A 20,893-nucleotide genomic window follows, 5' to 3' on the forward strand; every position below is an offset into this window, starting at 1 on the left:
TCTTCCTGGCCCGCTCTTTAAACTACAACAAAACAATTTTGGTAAAACCAAAGGCTACTGAGCCCTCTGGAATTTGGACTTTGTCACAACACAGACTGGTTGGACTGGTATCAGGTCATTTCCCTTAGTGACTTATTGATACCTTGGGAGAGCACTGTGCCAGGACCTCTGGGCAGTCAGAACACTTGGGGTCAACCTACTGGCCTCCCTTTCAACATAGCTGTATTTGGCTTAGGAGAAATAGGGGAGAACAAATTACATGTCTCAGTTAAGAATCTTATTTCTATAGACCCTAAGTTATAATAATATAAAAAATTTAGAATTGCAGAACTACTTTTAAAAAGCAGACAGTAACACATTAAACAACTTTATTTAGAATTTCTAAAGAAACAAATTCAAGACAATTATTCCAGTAAGTAACAAAATAATCTATTGTTTAAATTCCTTCTCATCAAGATGACTTTATTCCATAACACAGTACGTCCATCCTCTGGGCATGTTCATTCTTACCAGTTAAAGTGGTCATATGACAGACACTAGGGGTTTGTTTGTTCTGTAAACACAACTAGGATACAACAGCAAGGTCATAAGTGAATTTGAAGTAATTCAGTCCTGTGACCTTCCAGAGCAGGTGTGAAATCATCAGCTTGATTTATGGAGGCTTCACCAGTCTTGTCATGTGAAGGTGTCAGAAGTTGCCATGTGGGCACCGGCAAGGAAACAGTTTCTGTCATAGTGCAGCTACGTCTTCACCCTGGAACTCAGGGATAAGGTATTCCCTCAGAAAATCAGTGTTCTCACAGCAATTTTAATAAATTAAAAATAGGGGGTGGGGCAACTAGCAAACAAAAGATTCTTCCTTTAAGGCGCTCTTTCAAAATTAATGATGAAGAGTTACATGTGAATTGAAGCATCTCACAAGCACAGGGCCATATGCCCAAGGCCTGCAACTATACATCAGAAATAGCAAATGCAACAAAGTCCATTCTTCATAATGAAGTTTTTTAAGCAGTAATTAAATCAGCATGAGACAGCCAAAGGAACATTTAAGACAACATCACTGGTTCTTTATGATCCACTTGTTAAGGCATAGTTAGGAGTCGAGCATGCCAGGGCTTCTGGTCCCATCCAGATTCTTTCTTACGCCCAGGGAGGCAGCTTGTGGCAAGTACTAAAGTCTGTGTCAACTTCCTAGTATGGAAATAGGGACTTCTGGGACTCTGGGTATTATAGAAATCAAAGAAAATCCTAGCAAAAATACTAGTGCGATTTGCCACAATCATCTCATTTGGCTGTTTGTGAAAAATGCCCTTAGCCTGGTGCTCTGAAGCTCGTTCATTTCTCACACTCCTGCAAAAAATACTTCACTGTTTCTAAGACTCTTTGGTAGGACAGCTTTTACCTAATCTGATTTAGGGAATGAAACTGAACACACATTACACATCACAGGCTGGTTTTCTGACAGACCCCGTAGCATTCCTCTTTTCGTGTCTACATTAGGGAGTTAGGGAGGAACAAATATAATAATCCATTTCTTCAGGCCCACTGAAGGGTCCCCAGAGCAAATCTGATCTGGTTTTAACTAAGAAACTGAGCTGAAAATGAGTGGCCCCAGTTCTGTTTCAGCTTTGTAGAAAAATACCCTCTAAGGATTCATGAAGTAAACACACATGGAAGTGTAAGGCTGGGCGAGACCAGGAAGACCACAGACAGCACTTGCACCCCACAAGTAAGACAAGCAGTGGTTTAGCCATCGAGAGAACCAAGCATTAGCGTGATTAGCACATACAGCCACACCAGGGTTAAGTGAGCTTATGTTAACTGCCACGTTTGATGATGAAATATAGCAGAGATCATGCAGATCAGAATTTTTAAGGGAAAGCTTTAAAAATGTGATAAGGACGTGCAAGGTTGTAGAAATTTTGGGAAATCTGCGAGGCCACTCTTGCCCACATCTTTGCACAGTCAATTATTTCCTCAGCCCCTGGTGTCGACTGGAATACAGCAATCACACAGACTGCTTGGCATGTCTTCAATTTCAAGCTTTCACTCCATGTTGGTCAAAGAGGGGAGCTGTGCAGGCATGGAGCCTGGCTGCGGAGTCAGCTCAGTGAGCTCACTCATGGTGGTGGTGAGCAGAGGGTCCTGAGACACCACAGAGTCGTCCGCTTTGCAGGCGGTGTCTCTAGAACAATTCTGCACAGCAGGCACACTGCCTTGGACTTCGGCCAGGTTGTGAAAATGGCTATTTTCAGCAAAAGACAGCAATTTGTCTGCAAGTTTGGGTGATGCATATTCTTCGTCAGGCTGTTCTGTCTTGTGGCCTTCATCATTCTTGGGTGAGCCATCTACAATAACAAGGAAAGACTTCCATGGAGTATTCTTATCGTGTATCTACAAATTAAACAAAACGAAATTCTGTCATTGCATGTGACTCTGTTCAGTCTCCCAATTTACAAATATTTATTAGTAACAAGTACATCTTTTAAAACAGTAGTCTCTCTTTAGGACCAGGCATGGGCTTCCTCAGGGTCAGGCCCTTAGTGCACACCCATGACAATACCCACAATCCCAGGGCTTGGGAAGTAAAAATAGGAGGGTTACGGGTCCCAGGCCAGCTTGGGCTTCATAGCTCGACCACGTTGCAAACAAAAAGTAAACATTACTAAAAAAAAAAAAAAACCCAGGTGTGATGGTGCATGCCTTGAATCTCAGCACCTGGGAGGCAGGGGCAGGGAGATGGAGGCCAGTCTGGTCTACATAGTGAGTCCCAGGCCAGCTGGGGCTAGAGGGAGACCGTCTGGAAACCTAAAGCTCTCTTGACATAAATTTTGCTTCTAGTGAATCCCCTTTGTACTGCCTCACACAGCAGTTGCTAGAAGGTGTTTATCATAGACTTGGCTGTCTGGTCACCTCAGTCCTTTACCTTATTTGCCATATGTACTTAGTGCAGTGGACACATGGGGAACCTGCTGCTCCCTCTGACCCTCTGGGGAAATGACATGTATTCAGGCTGTTCAGAGCTCACAATCTATAGTCCAGGAGGGATTTCATTTCAAACAGCTATGCCATCACTTACTGAGGTGTGCCGACGGAGAGTGGACTTATCAGTAAACGTCCGTCCACACGCATTGCACATGAATGGCTTCTCTCCTGTGTGGATGCGATGGTGACGCTGGAGGGCATTTAGCTGCGTGAACTGTTTCCCACACTGGTCACAACAATAGGGCCGCTCACCTTAGACAGAAAAAGTAGAAAACTACTCAGTGATACTGCAGTTCACTTTGTCTAATTCTGAATACACTATGGATACACATCTGTACACCCTGGGAAGCCTGGGCACTCCCACAAGGAGGCTGCATTGGAATGACTTAAGGCTCCTGAAAAGGCACCAATCCACTATCCAATAATACCACGAGCTTACACCTGCATCGGAAGTAGGCCAATTCTGGACCTGCAGCTTTCAAAGTAACACCTACTACTGAAAGTAATGAAGAAAACTGCACGTCCCCTAATAAATAACATTGTGCATGCACATGTTTAATGAGCATGCTATTCTTTATCCCTGCATATGTCTGAAAGATAAGAATTCACACACACATCCGTAGGAGCAGTCACAGTGAAGCTGTCTGCCCTTTTCAGTACTTCATTCTGCAAAGGAGACGGTTGTCCCCCGTTTTTAGTTTCTCAGAACCAGGCTCTGGGCCAGCAAGACGGCTCAACCAGTAAGAGCAGCAGCCGCCAAGCCCGGCCTGAGTTCAATCCCTAGGACCCACAGAGAGGAAGGAGAGAACTCCCACAGTTTTCCTGATCTCCACACACAGGCCATGGCATATGAGTACCCATGTGCATAAAATAAAATTTTAAAAAGAGAACCAGAAACTACAAATTCAAAAATATAAAAATTGGGCTGGACACCAGGCATGGTGGTGTATGCCTGTAATCCCAGCATTTGAGAAATTAAGGCAGGAGAACCAGGAGTTCAAAGTCAGCCTGGGCTGTATGAAAATGTTTCAAAAATCAATCAAACAAAAATTTTTTTTAAAGCATAAAAATAGGGTCAGGGATGTGCATAGCATGCACAAGGCTGTGAGTTCAGTTAAAAGCACTGAAAAAAGTTTTAAAATGCTATTACAGGAGCTAGAGAGATGGCTCAGCAGTTAAGAATGCTTCTGCTCTTACAGAGGACCTGGGTTCAGTTCCCAGCACCCACGTGATAGCTAACAACTATCTGTAACTCCAGTTCAGGAGATCAGACTCCCTTTTCGAGCCTCTGCAGGCAGTGCACACACATGGTGCACTTAACATACACATAGGCAAAACATTCATACACATCAAGTAAAAATAAAATATTTTTTATAAAATGCTGTTGTAACAAAGTGATCATTTGTCTCCTAAAGCTTCTGATAGTTTGAGCCCAGAGGCTCGTGTTCTGAATGCTTAGTCTTCAGCCTGCACTACTTTGAAGGTTATAGAACCTTTAAGCTGTGGGGCCTGGCTGGCTGGAGTAGGTCAGCAGGAGCACACCGCTGAAGGTTATACCAGCCACAAGATCCTGCTAGCTCTCTGCTTCCTGATCAGTCATGATGTGAGGAGCCTCCACCACCAGTTCCCGTGATCCTGGCAATGCTTTCCCCACTGTGCTGGAGTGAACCCTGTGAAACCCTGAGCCAAAAGAAACCCTGCCCAGAAAGATGTTAGTGTAGTCACAATGACACAAAAGCAATCTACTTTCCAAGTGCATTTCTAGGAAACTTAAAATTTGTGAACTATTTTCCTTGACAAAATGAATTTTTTTACGGTACAGTGCAGCCATACCTGTGTGGACTTTAATATGCTGGTAAAGGGAATTTCGCTGGGCAAAAGTCCTGAAACACACTTCACATTTAAAGGGTTTAGATCCAGTATGGATTCTATTATGGTGTTTTAAATACTCTTTAGAAGCAAAACTCTTGCCACATGTCTCACACATGAAAGGCCTTTCACCTACATGGAGACAAAAAGAGAAACAATACAGGTATTAAAAACAATGTGGAAGGGCAGGTCCACTCATTCTCAAACACTTGGTGAGCATATGACACCATCCAATTAAAAAAAAAATCACATATTTATTCACACTTGCTACTTGTTGAAAGTTGTAAAATTATAGGAAATCCAAGAAACAATTCACTGGACTAAAATCAAATGAATATTATTCAGTTAGCTCAAATTTGAGACATTTAGTCATTATAAACAAAATTTTACAACTTCTCTTTGGGGGATTTGTTGGATTATTTTCAAAGAAGTACTTCCGTGGATCTTTTCAGAATAAAAGCCCCTCTTAAAAGGAGAGGTTGTTCATAATGGATTATCACATATCACTTCCAAGTTAGCAACTCCAGGCAACCTGACCGGACTGCTCGATACATTTTTATACCATCCTGTTTTTTGCAGTTTAAGATTCACATAATCAATAGGTGTGTCCAATTTCACAAACATTAAAATAAAAACATTGGCTTTAAGAAAATTTTTATACAGTAATAGTCTCATCAAATAACTGATTCTGATTTAATCTTTTGACGTCATAGGACATATTGCCTCCAGTCCACAACTTCCACTGGACACCAGTTCTGTGGTCAAGTAATTCACATCGTCCCTACCTCATGTTTTGCCTGCACTTGAACCTGAGTCCTGTGTGAGTGCTTAGAGGGAAAGAGTGGACCGGGTGAGCAAGTACAGCAAACAATGACAGCTAGGCTGTGTCCTCTGTAGTTTGTATCAATTCTGGTGCAGTGCTGACCCAGAATAAAGCCAATTTAAAACTTTCCCCCATGGTACGTTCGTATCACACAGATTTTAGAGAGATAGTATCACCATCTTAACATAACAGTTTAACATATAACTAGTTGCTCCTGATTTATATCCAGGTTTTCAATGCAGTTGGAACTGAACATACACTTAACTGTACATTTAAGTTCAACACCCAAGCACACATCTACCTATCCAATTCATAGTCCTTCCTCTGAAGGGCTACATCATAAGCCAAGGCATGGATTTCCAGCTTAGCTGAACAACTTGGTTGGACAATCAAGTTGTTCCCAAGAGCGCTAATAGCACAAGTTTTTCTCGTATTTTGGACACTTTCTTTAGGACAGATTCCTGAAAATGGGTTTGAGGCTGCAACAATAGAACCTGTTTCATACCTCTTAACATCTAAGACCCATGTGCCAGATTTCAGTGCCTGGTGGCACAGGCCATGGCTACACGCACAGCTGCATTGCAGGTGGCAGGGGCATCTATAATCCTGTTATTAAGTGGAAAAGCTGTAGAGAAGTTGTAATCTGCACAGCAGTGGTAGATACCAACTTTTAAATCAATCAATTGCAGTTTCCTTCTATAGCTAAGAGACAGTCAATCACAGTATCATGGGTATTTACCTGTGTGGCACCTTTTATGATAAATCAGCATGTGGTTCTGAGTGAATCTTGCACCACATTCATCACAGACAAAAGGTTTTTCCCCTGTATGAATTCTGAAAGTACAACATTCAGATGATAACTTAGGGTGTATTTAGGAGGTCACTTTGCAACACAATTTCCACTGTATCTTGTAAAAATCACTTCCTCTAAGAGCTCTTAACAAAAATGACTAATGGACAGGTCAAGAGCTCATCATCCATCCCAAAACAAATGGAGTTTCTGTGCAAGACCCAGTGATCAACACTTCCACTGAATTCCACATCCCAGCATGGAGCCACTGAACAGCACTTTCATCTCTCCTGGGTCTTGTGTATAAGGTGTGTGCAGGCACAGACTGTGCCTTTGTGTTATTTTGGGGGATTAGAGTGCCATCTAATATTTGGAAAGCTTCCTCTTTCAGAACAACCCACCACATCACCTTAGGAATTACTGACGAAGTATACCACATGATTAAACATTTGCCATCATTTCCTAATACCAGACTGTAGAGGAAAGCTGTTCTCAAATTGCTGACGGAGCCTGGTTTCTGAGCTACATGCATAAGTGTTGTAATTTCACAACCAGGACGAGGTAGCCATCAGCCACACTCTTCTTACTAGACAAGTACTTTGAACTTGGGCAGAGTAGAAGATGACAACCACAAGCTCCTCCCAGTCTGGCCTAGGTTTGATGGTAGATGCAGACTGCTTTGGAAAATGCAACTGCTTGCCTGAATTTAGAGCACACATACTGAGAACTATAAGGAACTAAAGAACTCACCATCCACCTAGTTTAATTTTTAAAAAATTATTTTGTGTTTGAGTGTTTTGCCTGTATGTATGTGTAAGTGTATCACATGCCTATCAGGAGAGGGCACTGGACCCCTGGGGCTGGAGTTATGGATGAATGCTGGCCACCACGTAGGTGCTGGAAACAGAACTCCTGATCTCTGCTCTTAACCTGAGCCACCTTTCCAGCGCCCCACCTACAGCTTGAAAAGAAATGAAAGTGTCCATCCTAATTCTGGAGTTTGGACAAAAAAAAAAAAAAAAAAAGTGGCATTTTCCAAGCTTCAAGTCTAGAGAAGTATCCCAAAGCCCCAGATGTGACCTCATGAAACTTCGGTGGGACTGTGGGAACCCAGGTTAGAGTGACATAGTGTGCCTACAGACCTCAGGCCACACAGCTGTGCCCAGGCCTCTATGCTCTGGAGGATGGACCCAAGGATTTCAAAGAATTCTAAGAGCCAGCTCCCTCACCTCCACCTCCAAAGAGGATCCGAGCTGCCTCAATCCCCCAAGTCCTAGGGGGCACCAGTGAAGTGGACAATCTAGAGACACAGCCACGCTGGTGCACGTACTAGAGCCACCTTAACTAGCCAGCACACACTTGGGTACTTGGGAACCCACATCCCTGTCTGCAGGACAGCCCTGCTCCATGCGGCCCGCGCCCAGGCAGCCGCACCTCATGTGGGTCTTGAGCGCCGAGGGTTGTGAGAACTTGGCGCCACACTCCGTGCAGCTGTAAGGCCTGTCGCCCGTGTGCGTGCGCTCGTGCAGCCGCAACGCTGTCTTGGAGCTCAGGCCCTTGCCACACTGGCCGCAGCGATGCCGCTCACCGCCACCCTCGTGCACCTGCACCACGTGCCGCTTCACGTCCTTCTTGCGCTTGAACTTCTTCCCGCAGAGCTCGCAGGGGAAGTGGCGCTCGCTGCTGTGCACGTGGCGCTGGTGGCTCTTCAGGTTGCAGCGGTTGGCGAAGGTCTGGCCGCAGGTGTCGCAGCGGTACACCACTTCCGTGGCCACACCATGGTGGTGCCTGATGTGCTTCAGGAAGCTCTTCTCGTACAGGAAGGCCTTCTCACAGACGGAGCACTGAAAATTGCTCTTCTTCCTCTCCCCATCGTCTCCTTCCTCCCTTTCTTCCTCTTCCTCCTCTTCTCCCTCCCCTGCCCCCTCCACTTTCTGCAAAGATTCCTCCAGCTGCACGTCAGCATGGCAAGCCTGGCTTTTTGCATCTGGCTCCATCTCCATCCCCTCACTGTCTGGGCTCTGGTCTTGGGGACAGTAGTCCCCCTCCGCATCCTCAGCGCGGCTTTGCTGTTCTCGGAGTCTTCTTGTGTATTTCTTTTTAGGGATTTCCACAAACACCTTTCTTCCAGCCAGCCTCCCGCTAGCTCTTCTGATCTTGGGGTATGGAGGCTTAGCCACCTCTTTCTTCTTGTCCAGTTTCTCCTTGCATTTCTTGGGTGGTATCTCTGCTGGGAGGCCATTGCCAATTCTGTCTACTGAGTAGTCAGAGGAATCTATGAGGCCAATGGGGTGAGCACCCTCCTCCGGTACACCTGCTCCAGAGCCTGGGGCCACACCGACCTGGGGGTCACTGCTGGCCTCCACCTCCTGAGACTCTGAGAAATTCTGCAATTCCAATAGGACTGACTCCAGCATCTGTTTCTTCAGCTGAAAGCACGTTTCAGATAGGTCCAAACACTTTAGCTTTTCAGCCGTTTCCAGCATCCGCTGCACCCGATCTTCTTCTACCCGCACCCTGGCAGTGTAGACAAACTCCAGAAATGAGGCAAAGTCAACAACCTGTACTTCATTTAAGTAGACATTAGTCCTGGTGCCATCCACACTCTTCTCATTTAAGAACACCTCTTTAAAAAACTTGCTGGTGGCCGCCAGCACTGCTTTATGGGCCATGAAGTCTTCACGGACACCCTGATACTCCACACTGACCGTGACGTCACACAGGTGGCCCAGAAGGCGGAGCTCATGCATTTCATGCAGGAGGTTCAGTGGTGAGGACTTGGACTCCAGCAGCACCGCTCCACTTTCCATCTTTCTTCCTTCTAAAAGCAGCTTTGAAAGCAAAACCAAGAATTAATGATCTCACTCATGCATATCCACTGGGGGATAAAAAGGACTAGAAATTATGAGGATTATTTTAGAACTTGAGAAGATCCATATTAACTAACAAACCCAACTTTTCTCACTGAAAGATTCAAATCAGCCTGATGTGGATGGACACACCTATAATCCCAGCACTTTGAAAGTAGAGACAGGATTATCAGGAGTTTAAAACCAAACTCACCTACAAAGTGAGTTTGGAACCAGCCTGGGTTACGTGAGACCCTATCTCAAAACAACAAAAGGAGAAACAAAAACACATAGGCAGGGGCTGGAGCGATCGCTCAGCAGTTGAAAGTTCATACTCTGGTAGAGTTTGGTTCCCAGGACCCACATCTGACAGCTCACAACCACTCATAACTCTAGCTCCAGGTCCTCTACAGACCTCCAAAGGCACCTGCACTCACAAGTACATAGAGCCTCCCCCACCCTATACATAACACATTATTAAAAACAAGATAAATCTTTAAAAAGTATATATACAAGGGGCTGGAGAGATGGCTCAGTGGTTAAGAGCACAGGATGCACTTGCAGACGACCAGAGTTCAATTCCCAGCATCCACATGACAGCACCCACACGACCAGCTGACAACTGTCTGTGACTCCAGTTCCAGCAGAATCCACCTTCTGACCTCTGGGGGTACTGAACGACATGGGTACACTTATATACATGCAGGCAATACACTCATATACATAAAATAAATATTTTAAGTAGATACACAAGCCAGGCGTGGTGGTGCATGCCTTTAATCCCAGTACTTGGGAGGCAGATGCAGAAAGATCTCTGTGAGTTCAAGGCTAGCCTGGTCTACATAGTGAGGTCCAGACCAGCTGGGGCTACAGGAAGACCATGTCTCAAAAAGACAAAAAAAAAAAGTAGATAGACAAATTACATTTCATGTCTTCAGTTTTCTGAAGTTCCTAAGTTGCTTTCATATTTTCATGAAAGCAGTATCAGCAAGACTTCCCCCCCAGTGATAAACACAAATGATTACAGTTATGATTACTGAAGTACATTAAGGCAGTATTTGCTTATCAAGGTCATTTTCTAATTAATTAAGGGACATAGTCCAAAGCTATAGTAGAATTTACACCAACTAAGTCTAGTTCTTTCAGCAAGAAACAAACAAAAAAGGAACTCCCAGCTCCCACCATCTGGGAGCAAACTTAGTCACTTGGCAATCACTTTCTGCCACTGAAAACCAGTCCATGAGAACTTCCTGGAAAAGTACTTCGCAATTCCATTCTCATTTGCCATGTCCCTAAACACATGGTAACTTGATTGACTCTCCTGAAATAATTCAAGCTCCATTACCTAGAGCCTTAGCTTCCTCCTCTTGGGAGGCCCACATTGAGGCACAGCACAGCATAGCATCTGCTTCCCAATGGCCTGAAATGTGCTGGCTAGTGGTGGGCTTCTGCCACACCTGTGAAATGCTGCTGCATCCATTTCACAGCTGAGAAACTAATAAGGTCATTTGGTAACTGGCTGATGAGGTCTTGAACCTGAGCCAGTTGAGCTTGTCTAGGTTAAGCTAAATTGTTTTTCAACACACCCCTCACCTCAGCCTCACCAAATCAAAGAGCTACCTTTATCTTCCAGATCTTTCCCGGCCTATATCCCCTCTCCTGACCTCCAAAATGCCAGCCCATCTTCATGTCTTCTGCTCTGTGGGCTTTATTCTCAGCAGACCTCCTGATTACGCCCCCTGTTCCCTCAAGGCTCACCAGATCTCTGTCCCTGAATCGACCTTCCCCTTTCAGATTTGCTTTGGTTTCCAAGTCTCCACCATCCAGTGCACTCCCTTCTTACCCCCTTACCCAGACCCTAGATATCATTTTGGATTGATTCCACGTGTCTAGCGAGACTTGCCACTGCCTCTCCAACTCACTCCGGAGACCAGTACCTACAGTCCATGATCTCAAACATAAAAAAGGGAATGCAGTTTCAAAATCAACACCTGGGAGCCTTATGTAATGTTGCCTGAAGGGGACTCTACAGGAAACAGTTTACAGAGACCTAAGTAAAGGATACACTAGAATGGGTGCTAGGTGAGGCAGTACTGGTGAGCTGACGTTCTGCAGCGATCCCGACCCCAGCCTGGGGACAAAGGCTGCAGGCTCCTCTTTGCCTGATGCCCATATAACCAGCCTGACTTGTCAACACCCTTGCCCCTCAAGGGAACTGGAGTCCTTTCGGGCCGCCTGACTTCATCATACGGGATCCTGAGCAGTATTTCCTCTCCTTTGCCAACCACCGGGGCAGGCACAGGTCATGGAGAGGGGCAATCGGAGGCCTGGTGACAGCCGCGCCCCACTGCAACTCATTGGCATTCCGGCGGCCTCCGGGTGCGCCGAGCATCCTCACCAACGTCGGCGGGCAGGCAGGCAGTCCCGGCCGCGAGCTCCCAGGCCAGGCCTTTCAGAAGACGCCGCTCCCGGCGGCCGGTCCACCGCACAGATATGCTGGCCCAGGCGGGGGCGCGGAGCCAGGGTGGCCTCGGCCACTCAAACCGCAACCCCTCCGCGACCACCCCCAGCCCCGGACCCCAGGACCCTCCCAAGGGGTGGGAAGAACGCACCCTGGTGGCCAGGGTCCCCTCTCCCGCCGCCCCTCCCCGAAGCGGGCCTCCCGGGCCGCATGGGTGCAGCCTGCCCCTCGGCCCGGGACGCCCCAGCCCGGCTCCTGCATCCCGGAAGCTCGCCGCTCCTTGGGACAGCAGGCGGAGAACAGCCAGTAGGTGAAAAGCCAGACCCGCCAGCCACACTCACCTCGCAGCCGGTGCCCGGGGCCCGGCCGCCGCCGTCGGGAGTATCAAGCCCGCTGGAACTGTGGCCGCGGGGGCCGCTGATTGGCCGCCGCGAGTAGGCCACGCCCCCTACCGACCCCGCCCACCTGTGGGCGGGGGAGATGCTGCGCGCGCACGTCCCGCTGCGGAGGCCGTTCAGGCAGTTACGTATTCTGACGTTAATGGGGCGGAGCGAACGGCCGGTGCGCCGGGTTACGTCACCCGCCTCTAGCCCAAGCTGCATCTGTGCAGAAGGTGGCCATGGCGGCGGGTAGAGCTAGCTACCTGACCGCGTCCGGAAAACGCCGGAACATGTGGCCGCTACCGGGTTCCCGGCGGCTTGCTGGGCTTCGTCTGCGTGCAGCGGTGGTTCGAGGCCGGCTTCCTGCTCAGGAACGCGGCGATGGTGGGCCCTGCGGAAGTGGCGGTGGGACGCCTCACCCAGCCCTGGATTCTTGGAATTCTTTGCTGGAAACCATGCTGTTTACCTCCATCCTTAATCTAAAGACCTGCCACCTGTCCAGCTCCCCGTAAATTCTGCACTTGCTGTTTCGCGTCTATACTAAACTAAGGCTTTACGCAGTAGCCTTCTCCCTACTATCCCAGGCAGCATGACCTTTTCTCGGGTTAATAACGTCGGTGGAGTGAAAGAACTGAGAAAATAAAAAGAAACTAGGCACCATGAGTGCTCAGGGGCCCACAGCCCACTTGTTAAAACTTAACAAAAACCAGACGCCCCCAGCCCTGGATTCTTGGAATTCTTTGCTGGAAACCATGCTGTTTACCTCCATCCTTAATCTAAAGACCTGCCACCTGTCCAGCTCCCCGTAAATTCTGCACTTGCTGTTTCGCGTCTATACTAAACTAAGGCTTTACGCAGTAGCCTTCTCCCTACTATCCCAGGCAGCATGACCTTTTCTCGGGTTAATAACGTCGGTGGAGTGAAAGAACAAATTAAAATTTAGAGGCTTAACTAATAGATCTCTTGCCACCTCTCATTTGAACATTTAATTTAGAAAGATGGTGCTTTATCCTCTCTTTGAAATGTATATAAATCTTCTTGAAGAAGAAACTGGGCTTCTTGTCCGAATACTGACCATTTAAATTTAAGTATCTTTCAATGGGTGTGGAAGCTGCCTGTTTGAAATAGAAATGCCTGGGACACTGCATTTAACTCGCCAAATGCCGGCTCAATTCTTCAAAATTATCTCCTGTTACAAAGATTGTAACTGCTTGTCCTTTTCCTTAAGCCAATTACCTGCCATAAAGTTCATTCCTATTGCCAGGTGAAGTTAGGTTGAACTGTGTGACAGATGGTGCCAAATTCTATTTGAAAACTAGTTATTATCTTGAAAATGTAAGTAATAGGGGACTGGAAAGATGGCTCAGCAGTTAAAAGCACTAACTAACTGCTCTTGCAGAGAACCCAGGTTCGATTCCCAGCACCCACGTGGCTTCTAGCAACCCTCAGTAACTCCAATTCTAAGAGGAGATACATGCCCTCTTCTGACCTCTGCAGCCATTGCACAATACGGGTATACTTACATACATGCAGCCATTGCACGATACGGGTATACTTACATACATGCAGGCATAGCACTCATATACATAAGATAATAAAATATTTTTTTTAAAAGAAAAGAAAATATTCTGGGTGTGGTGGCACACGCTTTTAATCCCAGCATTGGGGAGGCAGACCAGGCAGATCTTTGTGAGTTAGAGGTCAACCTGGTCAACATAGCAAGTTCCAGGCCAGCTGGGGCTACAGGGAGACCTGTCTCAAAAAGACCAAAAGAAGGGGCTGGAGAGATGGCTCAGCAGTTAAGAATACTGGTGGTTCTTGCAGAAGACCCGGGTTCAAATCCCAGCATCCACATGGCAGCTGACAACTGTCCATAACTCCAGTCCCAGGGGATCGGACAGCCTCTTCACACCTCTCGGACAGCCTCTTCAGACCTCCACGGGTATTGCATGACACTGCACTTACCTACAGGCAATACACGCATACACATAAAATAAAAATAATAAAACTTTTTTTTAAAAGACCGAAAGAAAATATATGTAATGGGCCATATCAGCTGTGCTGTACAAAAGAATGAGATCCTGTTTGCAATCTCTTAGTGGATTGTAACTTAGTTAATTTTGCTAAAAAGCACTGACTCCTCTCGGCCCACAAAGTAACTGAAAGCAGGATGGAAGACTGGCATCACTGCCTTCATTTTGTGTTTACTTTGGCTCAGATTCCTGCTTGACCCTGGCTACCTAATTTCATCCCCCTTCAAGGTTTAAGGTCAAGAGGCAAGTCATCGTTTTAACCTTTCTTTTTGAAAGAGGATTCCAGAATTGCAGACCAGATCCTTAAGCATCCCAGGAGCTAGAGACTGAAACTACCCCATTGCAAGCCCACCACCCCAGATGAGAACAGTTATCTGTCCTGGAGGGGCACGTCCTGGAGCAGTACTTCCTGAAGGAAGTCACTTAGCATGACAAAGATGAACAGATTAACAATTTTTATTGGACCAGCTTAAAGGACTGACCACCAGGGAAGACTGGTTCAGCGAGCACGCCCTCTATTTAAATTCTTCTATATGTCGCAACAGCCATGTAGTCTGTAGTCTATGAGTTGCCCCAAAGCATAATTTCCCTTTTTCTTCTTCGTGCCTTTCTTACTGAGCATGCTTTCTTTCAGGCTTTGGGCCACCCCCTAGCATCTGGCACGTGTCTTTACTTTCTCTGAAGCGTCCTTCTCCCAGCCATGTGGCTGCCAGTCAGCCACTTGTCTGACCTCCCACGCAGGCTCTAAACCTGCATGGCCTCCTGTCTTTCTTTCCTCCCACCCTTCACCTTCTCAAGGCAGTGACAAGATTACCAGCTCACCTGCCCTGAGGATTTCTTTTTCTTTAAAATTCTAATAAAATTGTAAAAGCTTAATTTGGCTGATTTGGAACTTTTTGAATCTGGGTAGTCTTTCCCTGTGGTACTGAACTCCATAACACCACCAACCAAAAGGCTGAGTGTCATGAGATTGCAGCTGAGGCCTATAGCTAAGATTTCTGTTTTACTATAACCACCTACTTAATGTTTCCAACAATGTATTGAAAAGTGCCTTGATTTATGACTTTCTTTGTTCTGTTACTATAAATGTGAAAAATTGCATTCATTCAGCAAGGAAGCAAGCACCATTCAGACAGTTAAAGAACTCAGGTTTATTTATGCCGGTGGACCCAGATGAGCTAGTACTCTGAAGTTCTGGGCGCCAAGTCATGGTTTCTTAGTTTTTATCCGTTTTCCCACGTTATTTCTCAACTGTTACAGCACTCATGGATTCAAACTGCAGCCTGCCTGCGTGACCATCAGCCACAGGTAATCTACTCTAGACAACCTTGAGGAAATTCCTTCTGCAGTTAAGTGGTCAAGCGTGTTTACAGAAGTGGATTCTGAGAGCAGAGGTTAGGGCATTCTTTTACAAAAAGGACAACTACAAGCATCTTAGCAAACTGGGCAATTGCAGGCAGATGTTTCATTGATAATTGCAGTAACCATTTCTCAAGAAAGCCCCTGTAGTTCTGGGTTTTTTCCTAGAGAGGCTATTCTTGTGGTATACTAAAGTAAAAATAGTGATATAAGGAATATTCAGTGCACACAAAGTTAATATTAACTGCATGATGACTGTTTCTTCTCCTTTTCAAAAAAACTTCATGAAACTGCTTCCACATTGGAATATGGAAGTTGGGGTGATGTAATTGTTCCAGGGTCAGTCATATTTGGCTCCAGAATAAACTATCTCCTACCCCCTTTGAAGTAAAAGTTGTGCTTTTGTGTCAGCTCTTATGGTGCCACAGTGTGGGATCCTTGGAATGATCTACTTCTCACTAGAGGAGTCCTCTGGATGGAAATGAGGTACCAGCAAGTAGCCATTGTGCCCGAGTCATCTGACATTATGTCCTTAAGAGGATCGTGATGAGTTCTTTCCTGGGCTTTTTCAGAGCACTCTTGGTTTTAGATGAGAGCCCATTTGTATTTTGAGCTGGCTGTTTAAGGATCCTATTTGATAGATACCTTTTTTGGTCTTTGTTTTGCTTTCAGAGTGTTTGGTTTAAGGTTGTGCATTTTGTTTGCTTTGAAAGCATTTTGGTTTTGACATTTGGTTTGGTTTTTGGTTTCTTTCAAGCCCTTGAAGGCATGCTGGAGTCTGACTATTAAACTCGCTAGCAGTCTTCTTTCTTTTTTCTTTTTTCTCTGGACACTTCTCTCATAGCTAATCTAAGGAATAGCAAAATATTTTGAGAAAACAAAATCTATTTCATACTCCATCTGATCTTAGATTTAATTAGTGTGTAATTCAACTTATAAATGTAAAAAATCTAAAGATAAGTTCCCCTCAATGAGGGGGGGAGCATTTACTACCTCTAAAGTAATATATTTTGCATACTTAGCTAGAAGTCCTAGGCAATAAAATTCTTTTAAAAAAATCATAACTGGGCAGCCTGCTTTAGTTAAATTGTAAAATCATCTTGAAAAAGAAATAATAAAATTGATACCTTACAGTAATTAATAAGAGCTCAAAAAACATATGAGTTAGGAGATATTAAAAATAAATTAGTTAAAAAAATCAGAACTAAAGATAAAATCCAAGAATAACCCTCCTATTATAGGAATCACTGCATTCAGAACAGACATCAGAGACTGAGTGGAGAATTACATTGTAAGCTTCATTTGTGTCAGCATGAACTCAGCAAGTAACCTCCAAAGCCTGACTCCGAACCATGGTTACTCAGAGCATTTACAGGCATTGACCAGATCTTCAACCAGATTATAGAAGAAAACTTCCCTAAATTAAGAAAAGATATACCTATACAGATAAAAGTAGCACACAAAACACCAATTAGGACCAGAACAGAAACTCCCCAGAGCATATCATAGTAAAAACTAAATGTACAGAATAAAGAGAGGGCACTGAAAACTACTAGACAAAAGCAAGTATAAAGGAAAACCCGTCAGAATACAGCTGACTTTTCACTATGAAAGCCAAAAGAGCCTGGACCAGAGTATTTCAAGTTCTAAATGACCATGGCTACCAACCCAGAATACCTTACCCAGCAAAACTTTCATATTTGAAGGGGAATGGAAATTCTTCCATGACACAAATGGACTGAAAGAATTCATGTCCACAAAATAGCCCCACAAAGACTACTCAAAGCAATGCAAAGGACCAAAGGAAGAAATGACTATACCCAAGATGTTACAGAAAGAACAAGGAAAGGTATCATTACAGAAGCACAAAATAGGAGCAAGAACACAAGTTAAAATGACAGTAACCAATACACGTCTTTCAATAATTCTATCAATGGCCTCAACTCCCTTGTCAAAAGACACAATTAATGGAATGGATTAAGAAACAAACATCCATCTTTTGTTGTCTTCAAGAAACTCATCTTCAAGGATAGGTACTTCCTTAGGGTGAAAGTATGAAAAAAATATTCTAAGCAAATGGCATTAAGAAGCAAGCAGGTATTGAAATTCTACAAAATAGACTTTGAATTAAAACTAATCAGAAGAGATAAAGAGGCCACTTCATTTTAATCAAAGGAACAATTGACAAGGAAGATATTACAATCTTGTACATATATGTACTAAACTCTGGTGCACACATTTTCATAAAAACAGTACTACAGGACTATAAAACACAGATTAACCTCAACTCAGTAATAGTAGGTGACTTCAACACCCCACTGTCTCCAATAGACAAGTCAACTGGACAAAGAATAAACAGCATGACATCTGAATTAAATGACATCTTAACATCAAATGGACCTAAAAGACATCTACAGAATATTCCACCCAAGCACCAAAGGACATACTTTCTACTCAGCAGTCCATGTAAGTTTCTCTAAAATCAACCAACCTTTGGGACACAAAACAAACCTCAACAAATACAAAAAATTGAAATAATTCCATGCATTCTATTAGACCACAATGCAATAAAGCTTATAATCAGCAGCAAAAGAAGCTCTAATAACTATACAAACTCATGGAGATTAAACAACTCCTGAATGATAAATGGATCAAAGATAAACTTAAGAAAGAAATGTATTCCTGAATCTAACTGAAAATGATAACACACCAAAACCTCTGGGATGCTTTAAAAGCAGTTCTAAGAGGAAAGTTTATAGCTCTAAGTGCCTACATTAAAAAATCAGAGCACATATAAATGACTTAACAGTACAACTCAGGACTCTGGAAAAACAAGAAAAAAAACAAAACCTAATAGACAAGAAGAAATAACAAAAATCAGAGCAGAACTCAATGAAACAAACAAAGAAAACTATAAAGATTCAATGAATCTAAATAAACAAAAAAGGGCTGGAGACATGGTTCAGCAGTTAAGAGCACTGGCTACTCTTACAGAGGATGTGGGTTCAACTCCCAGTGTCCACATGCCAGCTAACAACCACCCATAACTCCAGTTCCAGAGAATTCAATGCCCTCTTCTGACCTCCATGGGCATTGCATAACATGGGTGCACCTACATGCATGCAGGCAATACACTCATACACATAAAAATTTAAAATAAAATAAAAAGAATCAATGAATCGAGCTGGTTCTTTGAAAAGTTAAGATAGACAGACCCTTATCCCAGTTAACCAAAAGAAAGAAAAATCAAATCCAAATTAACAAAATCAGAGATGACAGGGAAAAACATCACAACAGACACCAAAAAAATCCACAAACATTTTAAGAAAATATTGTAAAAACCTTTAATGTATTAAATTTGAAAATCTAAATGAAATGGATGAATTTCTAAATTCATGGAAACCACCAAAGTTAAACCCAAGAAGAGATCAACAACTTAAACCAGTAACAAATAAGGAAATTGAAAAAGCAATACAAAACTTCCCAACTAAAAAAGATGTTGAGACCTAGACAGATTCACAAGAGAATTCTACAGGACATTCAAAGAAGATCTATAACCAATACTTCTTAAATTATTAAAAAAGATAGAAACAGGGAAAATGCCCAAACTCCTTTTATGAAGCCAATGTCACTCTAATGCCCAAACCAGGTAAAGAAACAACAAAAAAGAAAACCATAGGACTTTATCCTTGATGAGCATGGATGCAAAGATTCTGAATAAAACACTTGAAAACCCCATACAGACACACATCAAAAAGATCATCCAGCATGATCAAGTCAGCTTTATTCCCGAGATGCAAGTCAGTAAATGTAATAAATCATATAAATGGACTTAAAGACAAAAATCGCATGGTAATCTCAATAGATGCAGAAAAGACCTTTGACAAAATCCAACATGCTAAAAGTCCTGGAGGGAACTGGACTGGAGGGAACATACCTCAACATAATTAAAGCTATATACAACAAACCCATAGCTGACATCATTCTAAGTGGAAAAAAACTGGAAGCATTCCCATTAAAATCAGGAACCAGATACCTCTGTCCACTATCTCCACTCCTTTTCAACATAGTGCTTGAAACTCTTGCTAGAGCAGTAAGACAGAGAAGGAATTTAAAGGAGTTACTAACTGTAAAAGAGGTCAAACTATCACTATTTGGAGATGATATGACATTAGACATAAGAGATCCCAAAAATTCCACCAGAAAACTGCTAGAAATGATCAATACTTTCAGCATAGTGGCAGGCTACAAAATCAACTGACAAAAATCAGTAGCCTTTCTGTTACCAATAACATCAGAAAAAGCATTCATGGAAACCCTCCCATTCACAATAACCTCAAAAAAAGAAAAAAAATCTAGGAATAAACCTAACCAAAGACATTAAAGATCTCTACAATGAAAATTTAAAATCTTTAAAGAAAGAGATTGAGGGAGACACAAGAAGATGGAAGGACCTCCCATGCTCATGGATTGGTAGAATTAATAGTGTGAAAATGGCGATCCTCCCAAAAGCAATATATAGATTCAATGCAATGCCAATCAAAATCCCCATGACATTCTTCACAGAGCAAGGAAAAATCCATCCTAATTCGCATGGGATCACAAAAGACTGCATAGCCAAAGCAATCTTGGGCAAAAAGCACAGTGATTGGGAGACTCATCATACCAGATGTCAAACTATTTAACAGAGCTATAGTCATAAAAACAGCATGATACTGGCACAGAAACAGACATGTAGATCAATGGAACAGAATAAAAGACCCAAACATGAGTACACACAATTTTAGTCTCCTGATATTTGACAAAGATGCCAAGAATACACAATGAAGCAAAGACAGCATCTTTAACAAATGGTGCTGGCAACACTCGATCATCTGTAGAAGAATGAAATTGGACCCTTTATCTTTCAAGCCTCCACAAAAGGCAACTCCAAATAGATCAAAGACCTCAATATGAAACCTGAAACTCTGAAACTGCTAGAAGAAAGCATAGGTAGTATCCTACAAGATATAGAAAGGCCTTTCTAAATCAAACAGCAGTTGCTCAAGCATTAAGTTCAACAATCAACAAGTGAGATCTCATTGAACTAAAAGGCTTCTGTACTACAAAAGAAATAACCAAGGAAGTAAAGAGGAAACCCACTGAGTGGGAGAAAGTCTTCACTGGCTACATATGTGACAAAGGATTAATATTCAGAATATACAAAGAACTCAAAAAAACAAACAAGAAAATAAACAACCAAATAAAGAGATGGGGTAAGGACTTGAACAGAGAATTCCCAAATGAAGAAATAAAAATGGCTAAGCAGCATCTCAAGAAGTGCTCAACATCCTTAGTAATTAGA

At 43.6% G+C, this 20,893-nt stretch overlaps 1 protein-coding gene across 1 annotated transcript; it reads right to left on the minus strand.

Moving 5' to 3' along the window:
* Positions 1-354: 354 nt before the first annotated feature.
* On the minus strand, positions 355-12,248 carry Gzf1 (GDNF inducible zinc finger protein 1). Its single transcript, XM_008837050.3, has 6 exons — positions 12,119-12,248; positions 7,902-9,298; positions 6,417-6,511; positions 4,819-4,986; positions 3,080-3,237; positions 355-2,394 (listed from the first exon to the last, which is right to left on the minus strand). The coding sequence occupies exons 2-6, from the start codon at positions 9,275-9,277 to the stop codon at positions 2,047-2,049; spliced, it is 2,145 nt and encodes a 714-aa protein (XP_008835272.1). The 5' UTR covers positions 9,278-9,298; positions 12,119-12,248; the 3' UTR covers positions 355-2,046.
* Positions 12,249-20,893: the final 8,645 nt, after the last annotated feature.

This window comes from Nannospalax galili, unplaced genomic scaffold, assembly GCF_000622305.1.
Source record: "Nannospalax galili isolate Female #2095 unplaced genomic scaffold, S.galili_v1.0 scaffold1490, whole genome shotgun sequence".
In the NCBI taxonomy this organism is placed as follows: Eukaryota; Metazoa; Chordata; class Mammalia; order Rodentia; family Spalacidae; genus Nannospalax; species Nannospalax galili.

What these genes read in the sequence shown, in the direction of transcription:
- Gzf1 (XM_008837050.3), bottom strand. Translation starts at nt 9,277, where the DNA reads ATGGAAAGTGGAGCGGTGCTGCTGGAGTCCAAGTCCTCACCACTGAAC. An exon ending in TCATAAAAGGTGCCACACAG is followed by an intron (nt 4,987 to 6,416) that starts GTAAATACCCAT and finishes GTCTCCATGTAG; the next exon opens with GTGAAAGGCCTTTCATGTGT. An exon ending in GCATATTAAAGTCCACACAG is followed by an intron (nt 3,238 to 4,818) that starts GTATGGCTGCAC and finishes TTTCTGTCTAAG; the next exon opens with GTGAGCGGCCCTATTGTTGT.